Source organism: Ceratotherium simum, chromosome 32 (assembly GCF_057802395.1).
Source record: "Ceratotherium simum simum isolate JZ-2026a chromosome 32, ASM5780239v1, whole genome shotgun sequence".
Lineage (NCBI taxonomy): Eukaryota > Metazoa > Chordata > Mammalia > Perissodactyla > Rhinocerotidae > Ceratotherium > Ceratotherium simum.
Genome location: NC_141931.1, coordinates 28907074 through 28928029, shown reverse-complemented (window position 1 = coordinate 28928029; position 20956 = coordinate 28907074). Strand labels below are relative to the sequence as shown.

Genomic DNA, 20956 nt, shown 5'->3' with positions numbered 1-20956 from the left:
TAGAAGGATGTGCAACCACGACATACAGCTATCTACTGGGGCTTTGGGGGAAAAAAAAGAGGAGGATTAGCAGTGGATGTTAGCTCAGAGCTGGTCTTCCTTAGCAAAAAGAGGAGGATTAGCATGGATGTTAGCACAGGGCTGATCTTCCTCACACACACAAAAATAATAATAAAATAAAAAATAAAAATAAAAGGGGTAGAACTGCAGCCTAACAAAAGGATTCAATCCCAATAATTATGCACTAGATCTTAAAAACATAAGGTTATGTTACAGTTATACAAATATGAACTAAAATCTGAGAACATATACAGCCTCCTCTAATTTAAAGGATGAAACATTTTAGCAAAGACTGTGAATTTAACAGCTTGGTGGTTAGGTCTCAGCTGATGAGCATGGCTTTAGAAAGCCCAGTGATTATGGAGGTGAATGTGGTCATGAGAGGAAGCAATAGTGGCAGGTATAGGTGTTAGAAAGTGTACCCAGGTCCTGAACAACTGTCAGTCTCAAAGTTCTGTGATTGTCACTGTTTGGTCCATCATTGTCTTAAATTTGAACAAAGTGTTCTATAATAAATATTTGGTTCCTTACAATTACATGATTAATTTTGTACCCCTAAAAATTATAAAATATAAATGTACATTTTTAATAAAAGATGTTCCTAAAAGTTAACAACTGTTGTGAGTTATTTTCATCTATATATTCCCAAATGGTGTTTGAAAATTTAGGATAACTGGAATTACTAAATGTATTTGCCATATTAATATTGATTTACAGAAAATATTTAATGACAGGAATATTTTGTACCTTGTTTTTGCAAGTGTGCCTTGCTTTGTGTTTGAAACATTTAAAGGATCAAGTATATCAAATTAATATTTTTTGAACCTGAGAAAATTTCATAAATATGAAGTTAAAGTTCAGGGTAATTTGATCAGTCAATTGTTTCTTTGAATTTCTGCCCAACTGGAAGCCAGCAAGCTCATTACTGTTACCTGGGCACATGTGACAATCTAGTCCTGATCCTCAGCTCTGGCCCTTTGGTAAAATACTGTGTAAAGTTTCTTTTTATCTACAGGACTGAAGTAGTGAAGAAGCATATTCCAAAGTTTGCCAAACAGATATGTGCTCAACTCCCTCCTCCTAAAACTTCTGTATGTCTGAGTCCTAATCATCTTTACAGGTTGGTTCCCCTCCCACCTCCTGGGCCAGGCCTGTCACAAGGATACCTCGTTCTGGGATTTCCTGGAGGTCTTATGGAAAGGAGTGTTTGCACTGCTGGTCATCCTTGCAATATGTGTCTCACCTTGCACACACATGTAGTGTGTTCTCTTGTTCCTTGAGGGATAAAGGAACACTGACATATAAATGCCTGCTAACTACTACTTCCTTTGAGGCTGAAATCTCTATTCATCTTCCTCCAGAAATGTCTATAAAATTTCTGTTATCCTATCCCATATCCCTTCACCCCAAATTCTAGGCAAATCAGTTTTTGGCTCTCATGAGACAGAAGGGAAGACAATATACAAAACAGAGACTGGAGTAGGTACGAGTCTTTAGGGGAAGAAATCTTTAATTTTTATAGAAAGTGACAAAAATTGAGTGCCTTTCCTTCCTGACCTATGGACTTAAGTCTAGCTGAGTATGAGATGTTAAGCAGCATGGATGGAAACTACGCTGACCTGTCAAATCCCCAACATCTCAGACTTTTCCCACCTCATTATCCATACTCAAGATTTCTGGTAGAAGTCAGGACAAAGGGCTTCATGTCAATATTCATCAGAAAATGGATACTCGGGTTGGTCAGCAACACTAGAATGAGAAAAAACAATGCATATATGGCTTCAATGACTCTGTTTCTAGGGTAGTAGAGAAGGGATTTCTAAGAAGATGTCATTAGGGTCAAGTTAGACATTTTATTTCCTGACTGGGTTTGGAGTATGCCTTTCTTTAACAAACATGAATTTATAATAATTAAAAAAAATAATAATAATAATTAAATTATTCAAATGGTATTCCCTGCCCAGAATTTAATACACAGAAGATGCAGAGTCAAATATTCAAATATGTTCTTCGCCCTAGCTACTTCTGTCAATAAAGCAGCACGATAAACTGTCCTTTCTTATTCCAAATTCTCTGTGGAAGAAGAGACTGATGCTGCCTTATTTTGAGCATGACAAGTCCAGCCACATATTTGGCAGTAATAAATACTTTAGAGTGATACAGTGTACTGAATGTATTTTCACTTCCATTTTTAAAATGCATTAATTATTTACTAACTACCTACCACATACAACACATCCAGTTAGATTCAGAAATGGAAAGGATGTTACATAAACGTTGGGTCCCATCTCCAAGGAACTTACTATACAATAATGAGGTCTCTATTCAGTAATAACCCAAAATATAAAGTGATAGAAATATTATGGCTTCTTATTAAAATATCTAATTTATTGGAAGAATGACTGATTGAATACCACTCTCTCTTTCTCTCTGCATTATTTCCCTATCTTCTTCTTCATTTGTCTCTACGTTAATAAATATATTATCAAGGAGAATAATAAATCTACAAACTTTTGAGTATTGATAACTTACCAATGTGCTAATCCCTTTCTATACATTATCACATTTATTACTATTATGAATTAAAATTCTCACAGGTAGAAGTAAGGTGCATTCTTCCCTTTCCCCATTTCTAATGAAAGTATTTTCTCAAAATCCCAGAACTTAGACCATGAAGGAATAGTAAATATCTTTTGTTTGGTACAAATTCTCTCCAATTTTGGTTAAATATATCTTCTTGAAAATTTTGTCCTCTTCATCGTGATCTCCATATTTCTCAAACTTTAAAACAAAAATTCCTATTGACCCCACAAGACCAGCCTTTCTGGAGGGAAATGCACTATTTCAGCCCTGAACAAACATGCAATGAAAAGGAGAAGGAAGAGATCTCAAAACATATGAAGGACGCAAATTTGGCAGGATATTATGAGGATTCCACACAGAGGGTGGGGTGATGGGCATTTCTGGCATAAGTCAGAGGCTTGATGGAGAATCCTTTAATCTGATAAAGAATTGAGAAGTTGGGAGAAGAAGATGATAAACAATTTTGTTAACATAAATTAGGCTACACTGGTGATATCCACAGTGTGTGTCAACTAGATTGTTGTAACAATGGGAGGCCTACGTGGAAGATGTAGCTTCAGCAATGATATCGAGCTTCTTGGAAGGTTACATGGACTGATGAGGGCAAGATCTGTGTGTGTAAGTCCAAGCTGACACTGGTCCACTCACTCTGTCACTGTGTCAGTGAACAAAGCTCTGGAGTGAGTCTGGGATGACATTCCAGAAAGCTTCTGTCTCATCCCTGACTCAAACTGGCCTCTGTCTTCCTGGCATTGAGGTAAATTTTACCAATCATCATACATTCATTACCAGAAAATAAATTGAGGCAAACATATTTAACAAAGTCACTCACTTTTGAAAAGAAAAATATCGAAGATTTCGGTTTAGGCCATCTAGGACTTTCATGTCCTCTGAAGTCAACTGGAATTCATAAACCTATCACAGAAGTGGAAAGATTTTTATGATTTCTAGATCACATAATTGCCAATCTGGAAAATTCAAGAGAATCAAACCGAAGTGTGCAGAAACAATACTCAAAATGTCTTAGAAGGTTCCCAAAGTTTCTATGGACGGCAAGCAAAACACTCAGTGATAACACATATCAGGGAAAAAATTAAACAGGAATCCATCACTATATATAACATATTGAAACGCACAAGACTACAGATAAAAAAGAGATCTTTAAAACAGTGAGGAACAGAACTGACATTATTCAAAGAGATAAGGTCATGTACTTAGAAAATATAGAAGAATCTAGAAATAATTAAAAAAAAAAACAACACATAATTTAGTAATTTTGATGAATACAGGTGGAATTCTATAATCCATCAATGAACACTTAGAATGTGAATAAAAAAATTTTAGAGATAATTCAAACCAATAATTGTCCAAATACTAATGACGTCATGTTCAAAAGACACAGTAACTGATTTGAAGAGGATATCACTGTCTAAATGTGGGACACTTTAAAGATTAAAAGTGATGTCAGTAATGGCTAATATGTTGAACCAAAGAAATCCATCAATCCACAATAGTACTCCAAGATAGTGATAGATAGAGAAGTTAAAGAGATACATAAATAGATATTTCCATCACTTGATTGATAGCAAGCAAAATGTCAACAAGTAACAAGAGATGAATCTGAGTAACACATTTATTGCATTATTCTTTCAAAATTCCTTCTTTCAAAATTTGAAAACCTTAAAAATAAACAATTAGTAAAAGTCATCAAAAGGATATATATTTTACCAGTTATTTATATAAATTCATTTGTGGAGAAAGATATGAAATTTATTAAATATATAAAGAACACCTATGTAATTAAAAATTCATATCATAATCATGGACTGGAAGTCTCAATATTGTAAAGAAGTCAGTTTTCTCCAAATTGATCTACAGTTTTGATGCAAAATTAACCAAAGATTTACACCGTTATTTTTCATGAAAGTTGATGTGAGTCTATATTTTAGATAAAAGAACAACTAGTCAAGAATACCCAAGACCCATTCTTAAAGAACAAAAATATTTACCATTCTGAAAAGCAAGACTTATTTTCCAGTATAATTAGACAGTACAGAAAAGTAAGTACTTGAATACAAGAGAGAGGCAGGAAACGGACTGAGGGACATGTGATATACGACACAGAAGACAATGAAAATTTGTGGGAGAATAAGGACATTTGAATTTCCATTTAAGCAAGTACATATTTGGGTCCAATTTCACATGGTATTAAAAAATCAATTCCAGGTGTAGTAGAGATTTGAATGAGAAGACAAAAGCACTTTTGCAGGAGCCTCTCCCCCTTGAATCTGTCCTGGCCTCTACCTTGCAATGGACAATAAAATTTGCCAGAAGAAGTGGTGAGATTGTTCTGAGCCTACACATGAAAAGGCTTTGCAAATATCCACTCACTGCCTTGAGATCATGCCACTGTGAAGTGATGAAGAACAGGCCAGTTGGCTGTAATCTAGCCAATTGTATCAAGAATTATATGGAATAGAGTTTACATACTTCCGATAGCCAAATCAGCCTCCTAAAGCAGAGCTGCCTGGTTGCTCTGCATTTAACTGCAAATACATGAGAGAGCCCAGCCAGGAAGGTCACTGCTTAGTTGAGCCCAAGCTGATTGTCAAACCACAGAATCATGAGCCAAATAAATGGTTTTTGTAGTAAATCTCTAAATTGGGGAGTTTGTTATGCAGCTATAGCTATTGGTGTACTAATTATGGTCAACAACACATAAAAAGAAGAAAGCCAACAGCCTAGTAAAAAGAGAAAAACATCTGAACAGGCACTTCACAAAAGTTGAAACTCAAGGATACTAAATAGATAAAACTGACACTACATTAGTATTTAAGGAAATGCAAACTAAAACCACAGTGATTTGGCGATTGAAGATCACTGCTATAGTCTCAATGTTTGTGTGCCCCCAAAATCAGATGCTGGAAACCTAATCCTCACTGTGATGGTATTAGATAGTCGGGTCCTTCAGCAGTGATTAGGTCATGACAGTGGAGCCCTCTTGAATGAGATTAATGCCCCCATGAAAGAGACTTGAAAGAGCTGCCTTGCCTCTTCTACCATGTTAAGATACAATGAGAAGTCTGTGACCCAGAAGGGAGCCCTCACCCGACCACATGGCACTCTGATCTCAGACTTCCAGCCTCTAGAACTATGAAAAATAAATATGTGTTGTTCATAAGCCACTCAGTCTGTGGTATTTTGTTATATCAGGCCAAACAGACTAAGATAATCACATAATACAAATCATTCATTTTGGAATCGAGAAAATGAGATTTACTTGCACAAGGCTACAGAGTACATTGCAGACATGACACTGGGAGTAAAACCTCCTTTTTGTATCCATTCTTACTTCCATCCAGCCATTCTGCCTCTGCTATTGCCACAGTGGGAGAAAACCAGTGGGAATACAAAAAAAGCGTACATGCAAGAGAAATAATAGGTAACTCATCTGGGCCCAAAGTTGTCTTGAGAGCCTCACAAAGAAGAACAAATGTGAAGGATATTCTTTAGGAGCCCTGTGCCCACAGCCAAACTCATCACCTGCGTGTTCTCTTTGATCCGCTTCTCATTGTAACTCTTGGCCAGGACCACCACCCCACGCTGTAGCTGATAGCGAAGAGCAATCAGTGCTGGAGTTTGCTTGTACTTTTTTGCCATGGCACAAAGAACTGGATCATCCAAGAGAACTGGGGAGCTCTGGTCTACCCTGGATGGAAATGCAGAAATGCTGAAGACCTGAGACTCAGTATTCAGTTTGTTAGGAAGCTACCCACTCAGACTCCATATGTCCATTCTAGACCAGTGCTTGTCAACATGTGGTCCCTGGGCCATGAGCATTGGTATCATCTGGGAACTTGTTAGGAAGGCAAATTCCGTGGCTTCACTCAAGACCAACAGATTCAGAAATTCAGCTGTGGCACCCAACAATCTGTGTTTTCAAACCCTCCAGGTCATTTGGATGCATGTTTGATTTCAGACCCATTCTTCCAAATCATGGATTTTGTCTGTTTTACTTCTCAATGGCTGTCTTTCTTCTCTTATCATAACCCTCAAAGTAAGAACAAGAGTATGAAAGAAGAAAGAGAGAAAAAAGGAATGATTGTTTTTATTTTAAATGTTCTAAGATATTGATAAAAATTGAGTAGTCTCAACATCAGAAGTATTCATTTTATCATTACTTACAGTGTGCAATATTTGTGTAGAAGTTTACAAAAATGTTTCAGACTGTAATTTTTTTGTCATGATAAACCTGAGAGTTACTTGTTATTATCCTGATTTTAAACATAAAGTAAATGAGGCTTAGAGAGTCTACTACTAGAAATGTGTTAATTAGTTAATCAATATGTAAATCATGATTTAAGATTTTGGTTTTTGTCTCAGTTTTTGGATTCTTTATAGATTTAAATTCAGGTGTTTGTTACTGATTAACCTACAACCAGATACATGCAGCATAAAATCATTGGCTGGGTGATGGGATGTTAAATGGTAAAGATTTCTTCTATCCCTCCCTCTCTCTCCAAGCCACTTAAGAGTTAATTTCAGAAAAATTAGTATAGTATGATTAAAAATATTTCATCAAAAATAGTGTTTTAGGTAAACTCCCTGTTGTCTTCTTTACCATTCTTTTGGACGTTGGCTTCCTAAAGCACTATATGCAACTAGGACAATATCCTTTGATTTGCAGAAATCCAACAGTTTCCTCTGGTTGAGATAAGGGTGACATTCCACCTGTAGAATGTCAAGACAGAAAAGTGTCAGATTTTATGATATGGTAATATTAATATGAAAAAGAAAATTTAAAATTAAAAAAATCTGAATAAAAATTATGTAATATTAATTTTAAAATGGAAATATAAGTATCAAGTAATGATTTTTTTAAAAAAATATTATATGTCTGTTCCTTAAAAGAGTAAAAACAAAAAAATGCCATTCCTGAGAACAAGTGACTCTATGGATGGAATCTTGCTTACTCAATACCATTGTACACTACAAGGAGACATGGCTAATTCCACATCTGGGATGGGAAGAGAACTGTTTGGTCCTTGGACATCAAATTGTGCTAGAAAGCAAGAAATTCCTCAAAGACACAGGAAGGGACGTCCAAAGGACAAAAGAACCAGTGTGGTGGGGATCCCACTGGTGACACTGGGTAAATTTGAGCATCAAAGGGAATAGTGAGTAAAAGTAATTATAACACGTAGAGTAAATAAAAATCCATGAGTCCGTAGTGATGAGAGAGAGAGAAGAAAAATGTTTATTCCCAATGATGGTGATTATTACAGTAGCTGCTTTCTCAGAACATTGATAAAGGAAAGGAATTAAGATTTTACTCTGCCTTATAGGAATAATTGTATTTTATCCTGGCTTGATGAGGCAATATTGTGTTTACAATAAAACGTCAAGTAAAAAAAAATTATAGAATAGTGTTTAAAATTGAAAATGATTATTTAAAAATCCCAATGAAATAACTAATTCAGGGTAAAATCATTAATGGCTACTCAATTATTATGTGAAAACTCATGGGCAATATGACTTCTCCTGATGACAATTATCACTCAACAGATGACTAGGTAATTTCAAAGGGGAAAATATACATTTACAAAGAAAAGACCTGGCTAACAGTAGCTTAATCAAGAAAACGAAACTAACATCCCTCAGAGTGGTACAACTTTTCATGACAGGCTTTCTAAAAGAGTGCAACTTGAGGGAAAAAGCATGCAAAGGACATTTTCTTGCCAAAAACGTTTAACCTTTATGTAATAAGGCATTCAGATCTAACTTCTAATTTATAGAAACTGGGAAAAGAGAAACAAGTTGATTAACATCACAAGATAAAGATCGAATAAATAGAGAATATTTGACAAAAACCAATCTGGATGTCATGGTAAAAAAAGGGTAGAGTAACAATCTAGATTAAGAGAGCTTAAGAAACATGATTGAGAGTAATATGTGGACCACAACTGCCTCCTGATTAGAAAAGGATATCTATAATAAACATGGGAAGACATACGATTTGACATATGTCAACCCATATGTAAGATTCAATATGGATTGGATACTAGAGGATAAGCTTTCTGAGGTCTGTAGATGTGAGTTGTCCTGTCTACAACTTACTTTGAAGAAGGTCAGCACAATATGACATATATGTATGCAGATAGATCCACATATATATAAATATATTTGGCAATATGGGAAAATATGTAGAATTTTGAATGTAAGAGGGAAATATGGATGTACTCTATTATACTCAAGTTCACTGAATGTCTGAAAATTTTCATAGTAAATATTGAGAGTAAAACTAATACTAGAATCACATGAATATTTTAACATTTATAATCACATCATATGCCAAATTCTTGAATTTTATAAGCCACATTTTCCAATTGAATACTCTTACTCCTTGACTCCAAGTTATACCTGGAGAACATTACGGTAAATGACATAAGACAGTCACAGAAGGACAAGTACTACATGATACCAGTTATATGATGAATCTAAAAGAGTCAAATTCATAGAATCGGAGAGCAGAATGGTGGTCGCCAGGGACAGGGAGTAGGGAGAAATTGGGAGTTGCTGATTGTGGCCACAAATATTTTTTTTTTTAATTTTTTGTTTATTGCAGTAACATTGGTTTATAACATTGTAAAAATTTCAGGTGTGCATCATTATACTTCTATTTCTGCATAGATTACATCATGTTCACCACCAAAATACTAATTACAACCCATGACCTCACATACCAAATTATCCCTTTCACCCTCCTCCCTCCCCCATTCCCATCTGGTAACCACCAATCCAATCTCTGTCCCTATGTGTTTGTTTATTGTTGCTATTATCTACTACCTAATGAAGGAAATCATATGGTATTTGACCTTCTCCCTCTGACTTATTTCACTTTGCATTATACCCTCAATGTCCATCCATGTTGTCACAAATGCCTGGATTTCATCGTTTCTTATGGCTGAGTAGTATTCCATTGTGTATATATACCACATCATCTTTATCCAGTCGTCCCTTGATGGGCACTTAGGTTGCTTCCAAGACTTGGCTATTGTGAATAAGGCTGCAATGAACACAGGGGTGCATGTACCTTTACAAATTGGTGTTTTCAAGTTCTTTGGATAAATACCCAGCAGTGGAAGAGCTGGATAATATGGTAGTTCTATCCTTGATTTTTTGAGGAATCTCCATACTGTTTTCCATAGTGGCTGCACCAGTTTGCACTCCCACCAGCAGTGTATGAGAGTTCCTTTCTCTCCACATCCTCTCCAACACATGTTGTTTCCTGTCTTGTTAATTGTACCCATTCTCACGGGCGTGAGGTGATATTTCATTGTAGTTTTGATTTGCATTTCCCTGATAGTTAGTGATTTTGAACATCTTTTCATGTGTCTGTTGGTCATCTGTATATCTTCTTTGAAGAAATGTCTGTTCAGGTCTTTTGCCCATTTTTTAATTAGGTTGGTAGTTTTTTTGTTGGTAAGATGCATGAGTTCTTTATATATTTTGGAGATTAAGCCCTTATCAGATGTATGGTTTGCAAATATCTTCTCCCAATTGTTACGTTGCCTTTTCGTTTTGTTGATGGTTTCCTTTGCTGTGCAGAAGCTTTTTAGTTTGATGTAGTCCCATTTGTTTATTTTTTCTATTGTTTCTCTTGCCCAGTCAGACATGGTGTTTGAAAAAATGTTGCTAAGACCAATGTCGAAGAGTGTACTGCCTATGTTTTCTTCTAGAAGTTTCACAGTTTCAGGTCTTACATTCAAGTCTTTAATCCATTTGGAGTTAATTTTTGTGTGTGGTGTAAGGTAAGGGTCTACTTTCATTTTTTTTGCATGTGGCTATCCAGTTTTCCCAACACCATTTGTTGAAGAGACTTTCTTTTCCCCATTGTATGTTCTTGGCTTCTTTGTCAAAGATTAGCTGTCCATAGATGTGTGGGTTTATTTCTGGGCTTTCGATTCTATTCCATTGATCTGTGTATCTGTTTTGGGGGCAGTACCATGCTGTTTTGGTTACTACAGCTTTGTAGTATATTTTGAAATCAGGGAGTGTGATATCTCCAGCTTTGTTCTTTTTTCTCAGGATTCATTTAGCTATTCGTGGTCTTTTCTTGTTCCATATAAATTTTAGGATTCTTTGTTCTATTTCTGTGAAAAATGTTGTTGGAACTTTGAGAGGGATTGCATTGACTCTATAGATGGCTTTAGGAAGTATGGACATCTTAACTATGTTAATTCATCAAATCCAAGAGCAAGGAATATCTTTCCATTTCTTTGTGTCTTCTTCAATTTCTTTCAGAAATGTTTTATAGTTTTCGGTGTGCAGATCTTTCACCTCTTTGGTTAAGTTTATTCCTAGGTATTTTATTATTTTTGTTGCAATTGTAAATGGGATGGTATTCTTAATTTCTCTTTCTGCTACTTCGTTGTTAGTGTACAGAAATGCAACTGATTTTTGTATGTTGATTTTGTATCCTGCAACTTTACCATATTCGTTTATTACTTCTAAAAGTTTTCTGGTGGATACTTTAGAGTTTTCTATATATAAAGTCATGGCATCTGCAAATAGTTACAGTTTCACTTCTTCCTTTCCAATTTGGAACCCTTTTGTTTCTTTTTCTTGCTTGATTGCTCTGGCTAGGACTTCCAGTACTATGTTAAATAGGAGTGGTGACAGTGGGCATCCTTGTCTGGTTCCTGTTCTTAGAGGGATACCTTTCAGTTTTTCACCATTGAGGATGATATTAGCTGTGGGTTTCTCATATATGGTCTTTATTATGTTGAGGTACTTTCCTTCTATACCCATTTTATTCATAGTTTTTATCATAAATGGATGCTATATCTTGTCAAATGATTTCTCTGCATCTATTGAGATGATCATGTGATTTTTATTCTTCATTTTACTAATGTGGTGTATCACGTTGATTGATTTGCAAATGTTACACCATACCTGCATACCTGGAATAAATCCCACTTGATCATGGTGTATAATTTTTTAACGTATTGTTGGATGCGATTTGCTAGTATTTTGTTGAGGATTTTTGCATCGATGTTCATCAGTGATATTGGCCTATAAGTTTCTTTTTTGTGTTGTCCTTGTCTGGTTTTAGTATCAGGGTAATGTCACCTTCCTAGAATGAGTTAGGGAGCTTCCCCCCTCCTCAATTTTTTGGAAGAATTTCAAAAGGATAGGTATTAAGTCTTCTTTGAATGTTTGGTAGAATTCACCAGGGAAGCCATCTGGTCCTGTACTTTTATTTTTGGGGAGGTTTTTGATTACTGTTTCGATCTCCTTACTGGTGATTGGTCTATTCAAATTCTCTACTTCTTCTTGATCCAGTTTTGGAAGGTTCTATGATTCTAAGAATTTATCCATTTCTTCCAGATTGTCCAATTGGTTGGCATATAGCTTTTCATAGTATTCTCTTATAATTTTTTGTATTTCTGAGGTGTCTGTTGTAACCTCTGCTCTTTCATTTCTGATTTTACTTATTTGTGCCTTCTCTCATTTTTTCTTGGTGAGATAGCTAAAGGTTTGTCAATTTTGTTGATCTTTTCAAAGAACCAGCTCTTGGTTTTATTAATTTTTTCTATTGTTTTTTTGGTCTCCATTTCATTTATTTCTGCTCCGGTTTTTATTATTTCCCTTCTTCTACTGATTTTGGGCTTTGTTTGTTCTTCTTTTTCATTTCCTTTAGGTGCATTGTTAGATTGTTTATTTGAGATTTTTCTTGTTTGTTGAGATAGGCCTGTATTGCTATAAACTTCCCTCTTAGAACCGCTTTTGCTGTATCCCATAAATTCTGGAATGTCATACTTTCATTTTCATTTGTCTCCAGGTATTTTTTGATTTCTTCTTTGATTTCTTCGTTAACTCAGTCGTTGTTCAGTAGCATTTTGTTTAATCTCCATGTATTTGTGGCTTTTCTGATTTTCCTCCTATAGTTCATTTCTAGTTTCATACCGTTGTGGTCAAAAAAGATGATTGGTATTATTTCAATCTTCTTAAATTTATGGAGACTTGTTTTGTGGCCTAATAAGTGACCAATCCTGGAGAATGTTCCAGGTGCATTTGAAAAGAACGTGTATTCTTCGGTTTTTGGATGGAATGCTCTGTATATATCTACTAGGTCCATCTGTTCTTGTGTGTCGTTTGAAGCTAGTGTTTCCTTATTGATCTTCTGTTTGGATGATCTATCCATTGGTGTAAGTGGAATGTTAAAGTCCCCTACTATTATTGTGTTACTGTCTATTTCTGTTTTTTTGTCTGGTAGTAATTGCTGTATATATTTAGGTGCACCTACATTGGGTGTGTAGATATTTACAAGTGTTATATCCTCTTGTTGGATTGTTCCCTTGATCATTATGTAATGTCCTTCTTTGTCTCTTTTTACAGTTTTTGTTTTAAAGTCTATTTTGTCTGATATGAGTACTGTTACCCCAGCTTTCTTTTCGTTGCTATTTGCGTGGAGTATCTTTTTCCATCCCTTCACTTTCAGTTTGTGAGTGTCTTTAGGTCTGAAGTGTGTCTCTTGTATGCAGCATATATATGGGTCTTGTTTTTTTATGCAATCAGCCACCTTATGCCTTTTAATTGGAACATTTAGTCCATTGACGTTTAAAGTAGCTATTGATAAATATGTACTTACTGCCATTTTTTAACTTTTCTTTTTTTTCAGTGTTGTAGTAATCCCTCTCTGTTCCTTTCTTCTTCTATACAGAATTGATGGTCACTTTAGTTTGACCTCTGTCTGAAAGCTCTACTCTTTAATTCCCCTCTTCCCTCTGTTTATGTTTTTGATATCATATCTAACCTTTTTTTTGTGCATTTGTATCCATTACATTCTTATCATGGAAATAGATAATTTTTCCTATTTGTGGTCTTCTCTTTTCCCCTTAAATCAGTCCCTTTATCATTTCTTGTAGTACTGGTTTCTTGGTGACAAACTCCTTTAGTTTTTGCTTGTCTGGGGAAATTTTGACCTCTCCTTCCATTTTGAATGATAACCTTGCTGGGTAGAGTATTCTTAGCTGTAAGTTTTTTCCTTTTAGCACTTTAAATATATCATGCCATTCTCTTCTAGCCTGTAAGGTTTCTGCTGAGAAGTCAGCTGATAGCCTTATGGGGTTTCCTTTGTACGTAACTTGACTTCTCTTGTGGCTTTTAGGATTCTCTCTTTATCTTTAATTCTGGACATTTTGATTATATTGTGTCTCAGTGTGGGCCTCTTTGGGTTTATCTTGTTTGGGGCTCTCTGTGCTTCCTGTACCTGGATGTCTGTTTCCTTCCTTAGGTTAGGGAAGTTTTCATCTATTATTTCTTGAAATAGATTCTCTCACCCCTTGTCTCGCTCTACTCCTTCTGGGACACCTATAACATGGATGTTAGTGCGCTTGATGTTATCCCAGAGGTCCCTTAGACTGTCCTCACTCTTTTTAATTCTTTTCTCTTTTACCTGTTCACCTTGGGTAATTTCTTCTAGTCTTTTGTCCAGCTCACAGATCTGTTCTTCTGTATCCTCTACTCTGCTTTTGAGTCCCTCTAATGAATTTTTCATTTCCAGTATTGTATTCTTCATTTCTGATTGGTTCTTTTTTATATCTTCCATTTCTTTGTTGACATTCTCACTGAGTTCATCTATTCTTCTCCCCAGATCAGTGAGCATCCTTAACACTCTTAGTTTGAACTCTCTGTCAGGTAGGTTGCTCATTTCTGTTTCACTTAGTTCCTTTTCTGGGGTTTTGTCCTGTTCCCTTACTTGGAATGTATTCTTTTGCCTCCTCATTTTGCCTCTTTCCCTGTGCTTGTGTCTACGTATTAAGTAGGTCAGCTAAGTCTCCTGCTCTTGGATAGGTGACCTTATGTAAGTGATGCCTTAGGATGCTTCCAGTGTGCTTCCCTCAGTTCTCAATGTTCCAGGGGTGACCCCTATGTGAGCTATGTGTGTCCTCTTTGTGGCCTGTTTGCTCTCCCTGTAGGCACCTAGGGAGGCTGAGTTATGTTCCTGGCCAGATGTTGTAATGCTCATCTGCTTGTAGTTGTTGTGGGCCCTTCAGTCTCTTTATCATGCGTGGGGAGCCCCAGCACAGTTGGCTGCCAGTTCTAATAGCACATTTGTGTTGCAGTATTTCTTTTAAGTGAGTAGGCCCCCAGTGTATCCAGTTGTTAGGCTCAGGGTCTTACAATTGCTGTAAGCCTCTAGCCTATTAGGTCTCTTGTCAGCTCTCTGAGGATTGCAGGATTGCAGCTGGGTGGGGCTGGCCTCAGGCACAGGAGCACCCAATTGTTTCAGGCTTTGGAAGGTAGGGCAAACCCCCTATGTGGGTCTTTGAGAAGCACAAGTTTTCTGCAGCTGACAAGCCCTGCCGCCCACAGGTCCACACACACACTCAACACAGTCCTGTCCTGTATGCGTGCCCTGACCTCCCGAAGCGGACCCAGTCTCTCCACAGCGGGAGCCCCACACACTCCACCACTGTCCCACACTCTCCACCTGCTCCTTGTGCACACCCTGCCCCACTAAAGTCTGCTCAGTTGCCATGCTGCAGAGAATCCAGTCACCAATCTTTGCAGGCCCACTCCTCTACTCTCTGCTTCTATGAGTTTGATTTTTAGATTCCCTATAAAGTGGGATCATGCAGTATTTGCCTTCCTGTGTCTGTCTTACTTCACTTAGCATAATGTCCTCCAGGTTCATACAAGTAGTTACAAATGGCATGATTTTCTTCTATTTTAGAACTGAATAATATTCCATTTCTTTTTAAGTATTTCAGAAGCTTTCTTTATTCAATGATGTTGCTAGGAACTAGATATTTGATCTAACTGCCCTTTGTTGGTCATGCTCTTTCCTAAGGTTTAGGGGCATTCAGAAGTTTCCCAAAGGTGAAGCTTCAGTGATATCCTTGATGCTTTCCTCCTCTTCATCCCATTTTCCACTACAAAGTAAACAAGTCCTGTCATTTGTCTCCAAAGTGTCTCTTCTGTTTCCTTCTGTTTTTTAGATAACTTAGTGAGACTCAACAATTAAGTACTAGTCCCTTGTCATATAACTCTTATAAAGACAAAACTGGAAGGCAAACTTCTGGCTTTCATTCTGGTAACTTGTCCTCTTTGCTCCCTCATATGTCCAAGGTCCAACTCTATCTATTTGCTTCAATGGAAAGTAATAACAAAGACAAAGAATTGAAATCTTGTCCTGGAAGACTGTAACTTAGTCCCTCAAATGATACCATATTTTCCATTACAGATAAATTTCCAAGTAGGATGAGAAGAACGAGGGAAACTAGAGGTGGAATATTTATTGCCTGGCACTCATCTGACTACCCTGCAGCAGAACAGCAACTCTCTCCCATCACTTGTCATTCACCTCATCTCCAGAATATTTTACCACAAATATTTTTCCAGATCACATCCTCTAGGTGGGAGATAATATTTTTTAATTGCAGAAATAGACAGATAAACAACTACCATGCAATCACTCTCAAAACAAGGCAGCTGATAGTCAGTGTTCTTCACTGCTGAGTTTCATCTCTTTTGCCAACCTGGGAAATAGATGGAAATTGGAGGAAAACCAGAATAATCTGTAGGTGTCAACATGGTCAGACCCTGATGCAGAGTGAACACTGAGTACTTTGTCTCTTTGTAAAAGGAATGATTCTAGCCTGGTTACAAGAACCAAGTGAGCCTCCAAGAGTCACAAGGAACTCAATGACTTGACAACCCAAGTCAGCTTCCACTCATGCTAGGTCTATTTTCTTTTGAATCCTCAACCCCAAGACCACTATTGTTACCTCTTCAGGTGAGTAGGTGCCAAATCCCAGCACAGGAATGAAGTGTCCATCATTTAATTCCACACGCCAATCTTTGGGATTCATTGCTTGTAAGACCTCTGTATCAGCCGACTCTGTTTTAGTCTTCTGCCCTCATCAGTTATGTGAATCACAGGAGGGTAATGCCCAAGTCCACAGTCCAACTGTTAACAAAGATATCGTAGGAGGAGCAAGGTTAAAACAGTAAGCCACAGAATGAGAAGAGAATTGGAACCATTTACCTTGTTGGTTTGGTTTTATCGAAGAGGAATCTTACTAAGCTGTTATGTAGTGATAATGAAATCATTAATTTATTACACAAGTAAATTTTTCATTCAGAATCCAAGAAAATTAGTAAATTATTGCAAGAGATTTGCTGAACTAATATTGACCATATGTTAGTCTAGAACCCTCCAGATAGTAATCTCCTTTTTTTGTTTTTCCATGATGAAGCCCCTTAATCATACATCCTTTGCAAAAATTAAGTATCTCACTTCATACACACATACATATACACACACAAACAAACATACAAAATTAGAGGAATAATTAATGAACATTTTTTAAAAAGTTGAACTTCAGTAGAGAATTAGAATTACAAATTGACAGAAAATTTGCCTTTTTTACCTTTGCCATAAGCAAAGTTATCTTTTTTTCTTTTTTCTTTGCTTTATGAAAGAATATCCCATCCTAACAAGGGTGCAATCCTGAAAAGGGTACTCAAAAAAAACATTTTGGCAAGGTGATTATTGGAGTACTAATAATTAACAGTTTTTGGATATCAATTGCAGTATGAAAACAGAATCTTAGACTGCTTACATCTTTCATCCAGTTATATAACTTTTAGAAACCTATCATGATGTAAGTAACAAAAAAAATGATGAATATATTATATAATTTATTATCTTGCTCAACAGTGTTCACTAAAGAAGAAACTTGAAACAACGTGAATTACAATAAATTTGGTAGGAATTATGGAAATTGTGGTGCATTGATACGGTGGAATATTATGAAGCCATTTAAAATATAACACATAGAGTGATGTCAGCAAAATGGTGGAATAAGAAGATCTAAGTTCTCCCCTGGCAATATAAGAAGACAGAACCTAGCTGAAATGACCTTATAGGAGCTCTGGAAAACAGTGAAAGATCTACAGCAACAAAGTGAACACCCAGTTAGGAAAAAGCCAGATTCAAAGTGGTAGGAAATTTCATTATGTATTTACTCACCCTTGTCCCTCCCCCTGCCTGGCACAGTGCACTTGGTCTGTAAGAGGCATCAGCCCAGTTGCCTGTTATCTCTCTCAAACAAGAGTCAACATTGAAGATCTTATTTGCAATGTTATAACCTATTTGAGGGCTGCCTGAAAGACTGCTGTCTGTTTTGCCTAACGCTAAGCTTGAACTGAAAAGTAGCTGGAATGGCTCATTATTGCTATAGGGGCTCTATAAATTCATAGATGCCAAGGGGAGCGTATTAAGATTGGAGACATATAATAGACCACATAAAGCTCTGAGGAGAATCTAGGGTGTATATTTTTGGGACATTAAGACTTTCCAAAAGCAGCCATGTATTCAGCAGAATTAAAAAAGCAACACACAGGCCTGGCAGGATGCGTGCTCAGAAAAGAACTGAATAGACCCTCAGCTTTCATGTCGGGCTGATCCCACGACTAGGAGCAAGCCAAGCTAACAAGTGAAGGATTGTCAGGACACAGAATAAATCTGCGAAGAGTGGGAGAGTTGGTGTTTTTTTCTAATGGCAATCAAACACACAAAACAACATACAAAAAAAAATACTTTTATTGACTAAAAAAATAAAATAAAATAACAAGAACGGTACCTGAACAAGTATAAGCATTGGACTTAGTAGATAAAGTGTTTTAAAACAACTGTCTTATATATGCTGAAATTGCTAAAGGAAAAATTTCACAAAGAACTAAAGGAAATCAAGTTAATCATATAAGAATAAAATGATAATATCAAAAAAGATATAGAAAATATGGAGCCTAAGGAACAGAAAAAGCAAAATGAAGAAATGTGAACAGACCCTAATGGACTTACAGGATACCATCATGTGAATTAATATACACTTTATTGGAGTCTCAGAAGGGGAAGAGAGGAAGAATGGGACAGAGAGATTATTTGAAGATATAATGAACAAAAACTCCCAAAGGTGAATGTAAGACATGAATAATCAATGAATTCAAGAATCTCAAAGAATTACAGGCAGGATAAATTCAAAAATACCCACACTTACATAAATTATATTCAAACTGTTGATAAACAAAGACAAGAGACTATCTTGAACAGCAAAGGAAACATGACTCATCAGGCACAAGGGATCCTGGATAAGACTATCAACAGATTTCTCATCAGAAACCTTGGAAGATATAAGACAGGAGGATGATGTATTTAAAGAGCTATAGAAAAGAAAATGAACCTATCAGCAAAGAATTATCTATCAGGTAAAAATGTCCTTCAAAAATGAGGGAATAATTAAGACAATATCAGATAAAGAAAAGCTGAAAGAGTTCATTACCATTAGAAATGCCCTACAAGAAATATATAGAGAATCATTCAAGTTCAAATGGAAGGACACTAGACAGTAACTCAAAACCATATGAAGATGTAAAGAACCCCAGTAGATGTAAATACATGGAAAGAAATAAAATTGTGCACTTTTGGTTTGTAACTTTACTTTTTCATTTCTACAGCATTTAAAAGAAGAATGCATAAAAATAGTTATACATCTATGTTAATATGACAATGTATAAAGATGAAATTAGTGACATCAATAACATTAATTTGGAGAGAGGAATGGAACTGTATCAGAGTAGAGTTTTGGCATGGCATTGAAGTTAAATTGATATCAATTCAAAATAGATTATTACAACTTTACAATATTATCTGTAACCCTCATGAAAACCACATAGAAAATAATAATAGAATATACACAATTTAAAGTAAGAAGGGAATCAAAACATGTCACAACCAAAAATCATCTAAACACAAAGGAAAGTAGTGATGGAGGAAATAAGGGACTTAAGTTAGAAAGAAAAAAAAAATAAAAAGTAAATTTTCCCCATCAGTAATTACTTTACATGTAAATAAACACCACCAATCAAAGAGTATAGATTGGCAGAATGTATTTAAAAAAAAGCAAGATCAAGTATGTTCTCTGTAAGAGACTCACTTTATATATAAGGACACCAATAGTTTGAAAGGAAAAGATGGTAAAAGATATTCCACGTATATGGCAACCAAAAAAGAGCTGGTGTGGTTGTACCAGTAACAGAGAAGAAAAGATTTAAGACAACACTGTAACAAGAGCCAAAAATGTTTCTTATATATTGATAAAAGAGTCAATCCACAAAGAACATAGAGCAATTAAAAACATATATGTACCAAACATCAGTGCTCCAAAATATATCAAAACCAGATTGACTTAATCGGTGGGAGCAATAGACACCACTACAAAACTAGTTGGAGACTTCAATATCCCACTTTGAATAATGGATAATACTACGATACAGAAGATAAACAAGAAAATAGAAAAGAGAGTACTGTGAACAACTGTAGGTGTACAAATTGAGAAATCTTGATGAAATGGAAAATTCTTAGAAATACATACCCTTGAAAGACTGAATCACAAAGAAATAGAAAAGCTGAGTAGTCCTATAACTCTTAAGTATATTGATTCAGTAATCAAAAATCTCCCAACAAAGAAAAGCCCAGGACCAGATTGCTTCACTAGTGAACTCCACTAAGCATTAAAGCAAAATTAAGACAATTATTCTTAACTCTTGCAGAAAATTGAAGAAGAGGGAACACTTTCTAACTCATTATAAGAGGTCAGCACTACCCGATACAAAGCCAGACAGAGATACTATGAGAAACTAAATTAAAGACAAATATTTCATAAGGTTTGAGAAGTAAAAATTCTCAAAAAAACATGTTAGAAACTGAATTCGGTAGCATACTAAAAATTTTACACCAGGACAAAGTGGGATTCATTCGCGGAATGAAAAGGTTGTTCAACATACAAAAATTAGTAAATGCCATGCACCATATTAACAGGATGAAGCAGAAACCACATGATCATCTCAGCTGAGGTGGAAAAAGTGCTTGAGAAAACTCAACACAGTTTCCTCATAAAAAACACTCAACAAACTCGAAAGAGAAAGAATCTTCTTCAACATAATGAAGCCCATATGTGAAAAAACCTCAACCAACATACTGAAGAGGGAAAGAGAGAAAGCATTTTCCATTAAGAACAATAAAATGAAAAATTTACCTGCTTTTCCACTCATAGTCAGCATAGTGTTGGAAGTTCCAGTTACAGTAAAGACAAGAAAAAGAAATAACATGCATCCAAAATGGGAAGCAAAATGTAAAATTATCTCTGTTCCAAAATGACAAGATCTTATATGTAGAAAATCTTAAAGATCAAACAGCAAACGGTTGGAACTAATAAATGATCTCAGCTAGGGTGTGGGA

At 35.9% G+C, this 20956-nt stretch overlaps 1 protein-coding gene across 2 annotated transcripts in view; it reads right to left on the bottom strand.

The window, feature by feature from the left end:
• Positions 1–1766: 1766 nt before the first annotated feature.
• Positions 1767–20956, bottom strand: part of LOC101407762 (aldo-keto reductase family 1 member C15-like) — a 45265-nt gene continuing 26075 nt past the window's right edge. The window contains exons 6-9 of one of the 2 annotated variants that reach the window (XM_087420911.1): positions 7265–7374; positions 6187–6352; positions 3476–3558; positions 1767–1809 (exon numbers count right to left, since the gene is read on the bottom strand). In XM_087420911.1, the coding sequence (XP_087277037.1) occupies positions 1767–1809; positions 3476–3558; positions 6187–6352; positions 7265–7374 (402 nt within the window). The remainder of the gene's footprint in view (positions 1810–3475; positions 3559–6186; positions 6353–7264; positions 7375–20956) is intronic. The other variant, XM_087420912.1, reaches the window with a different exon arrangement.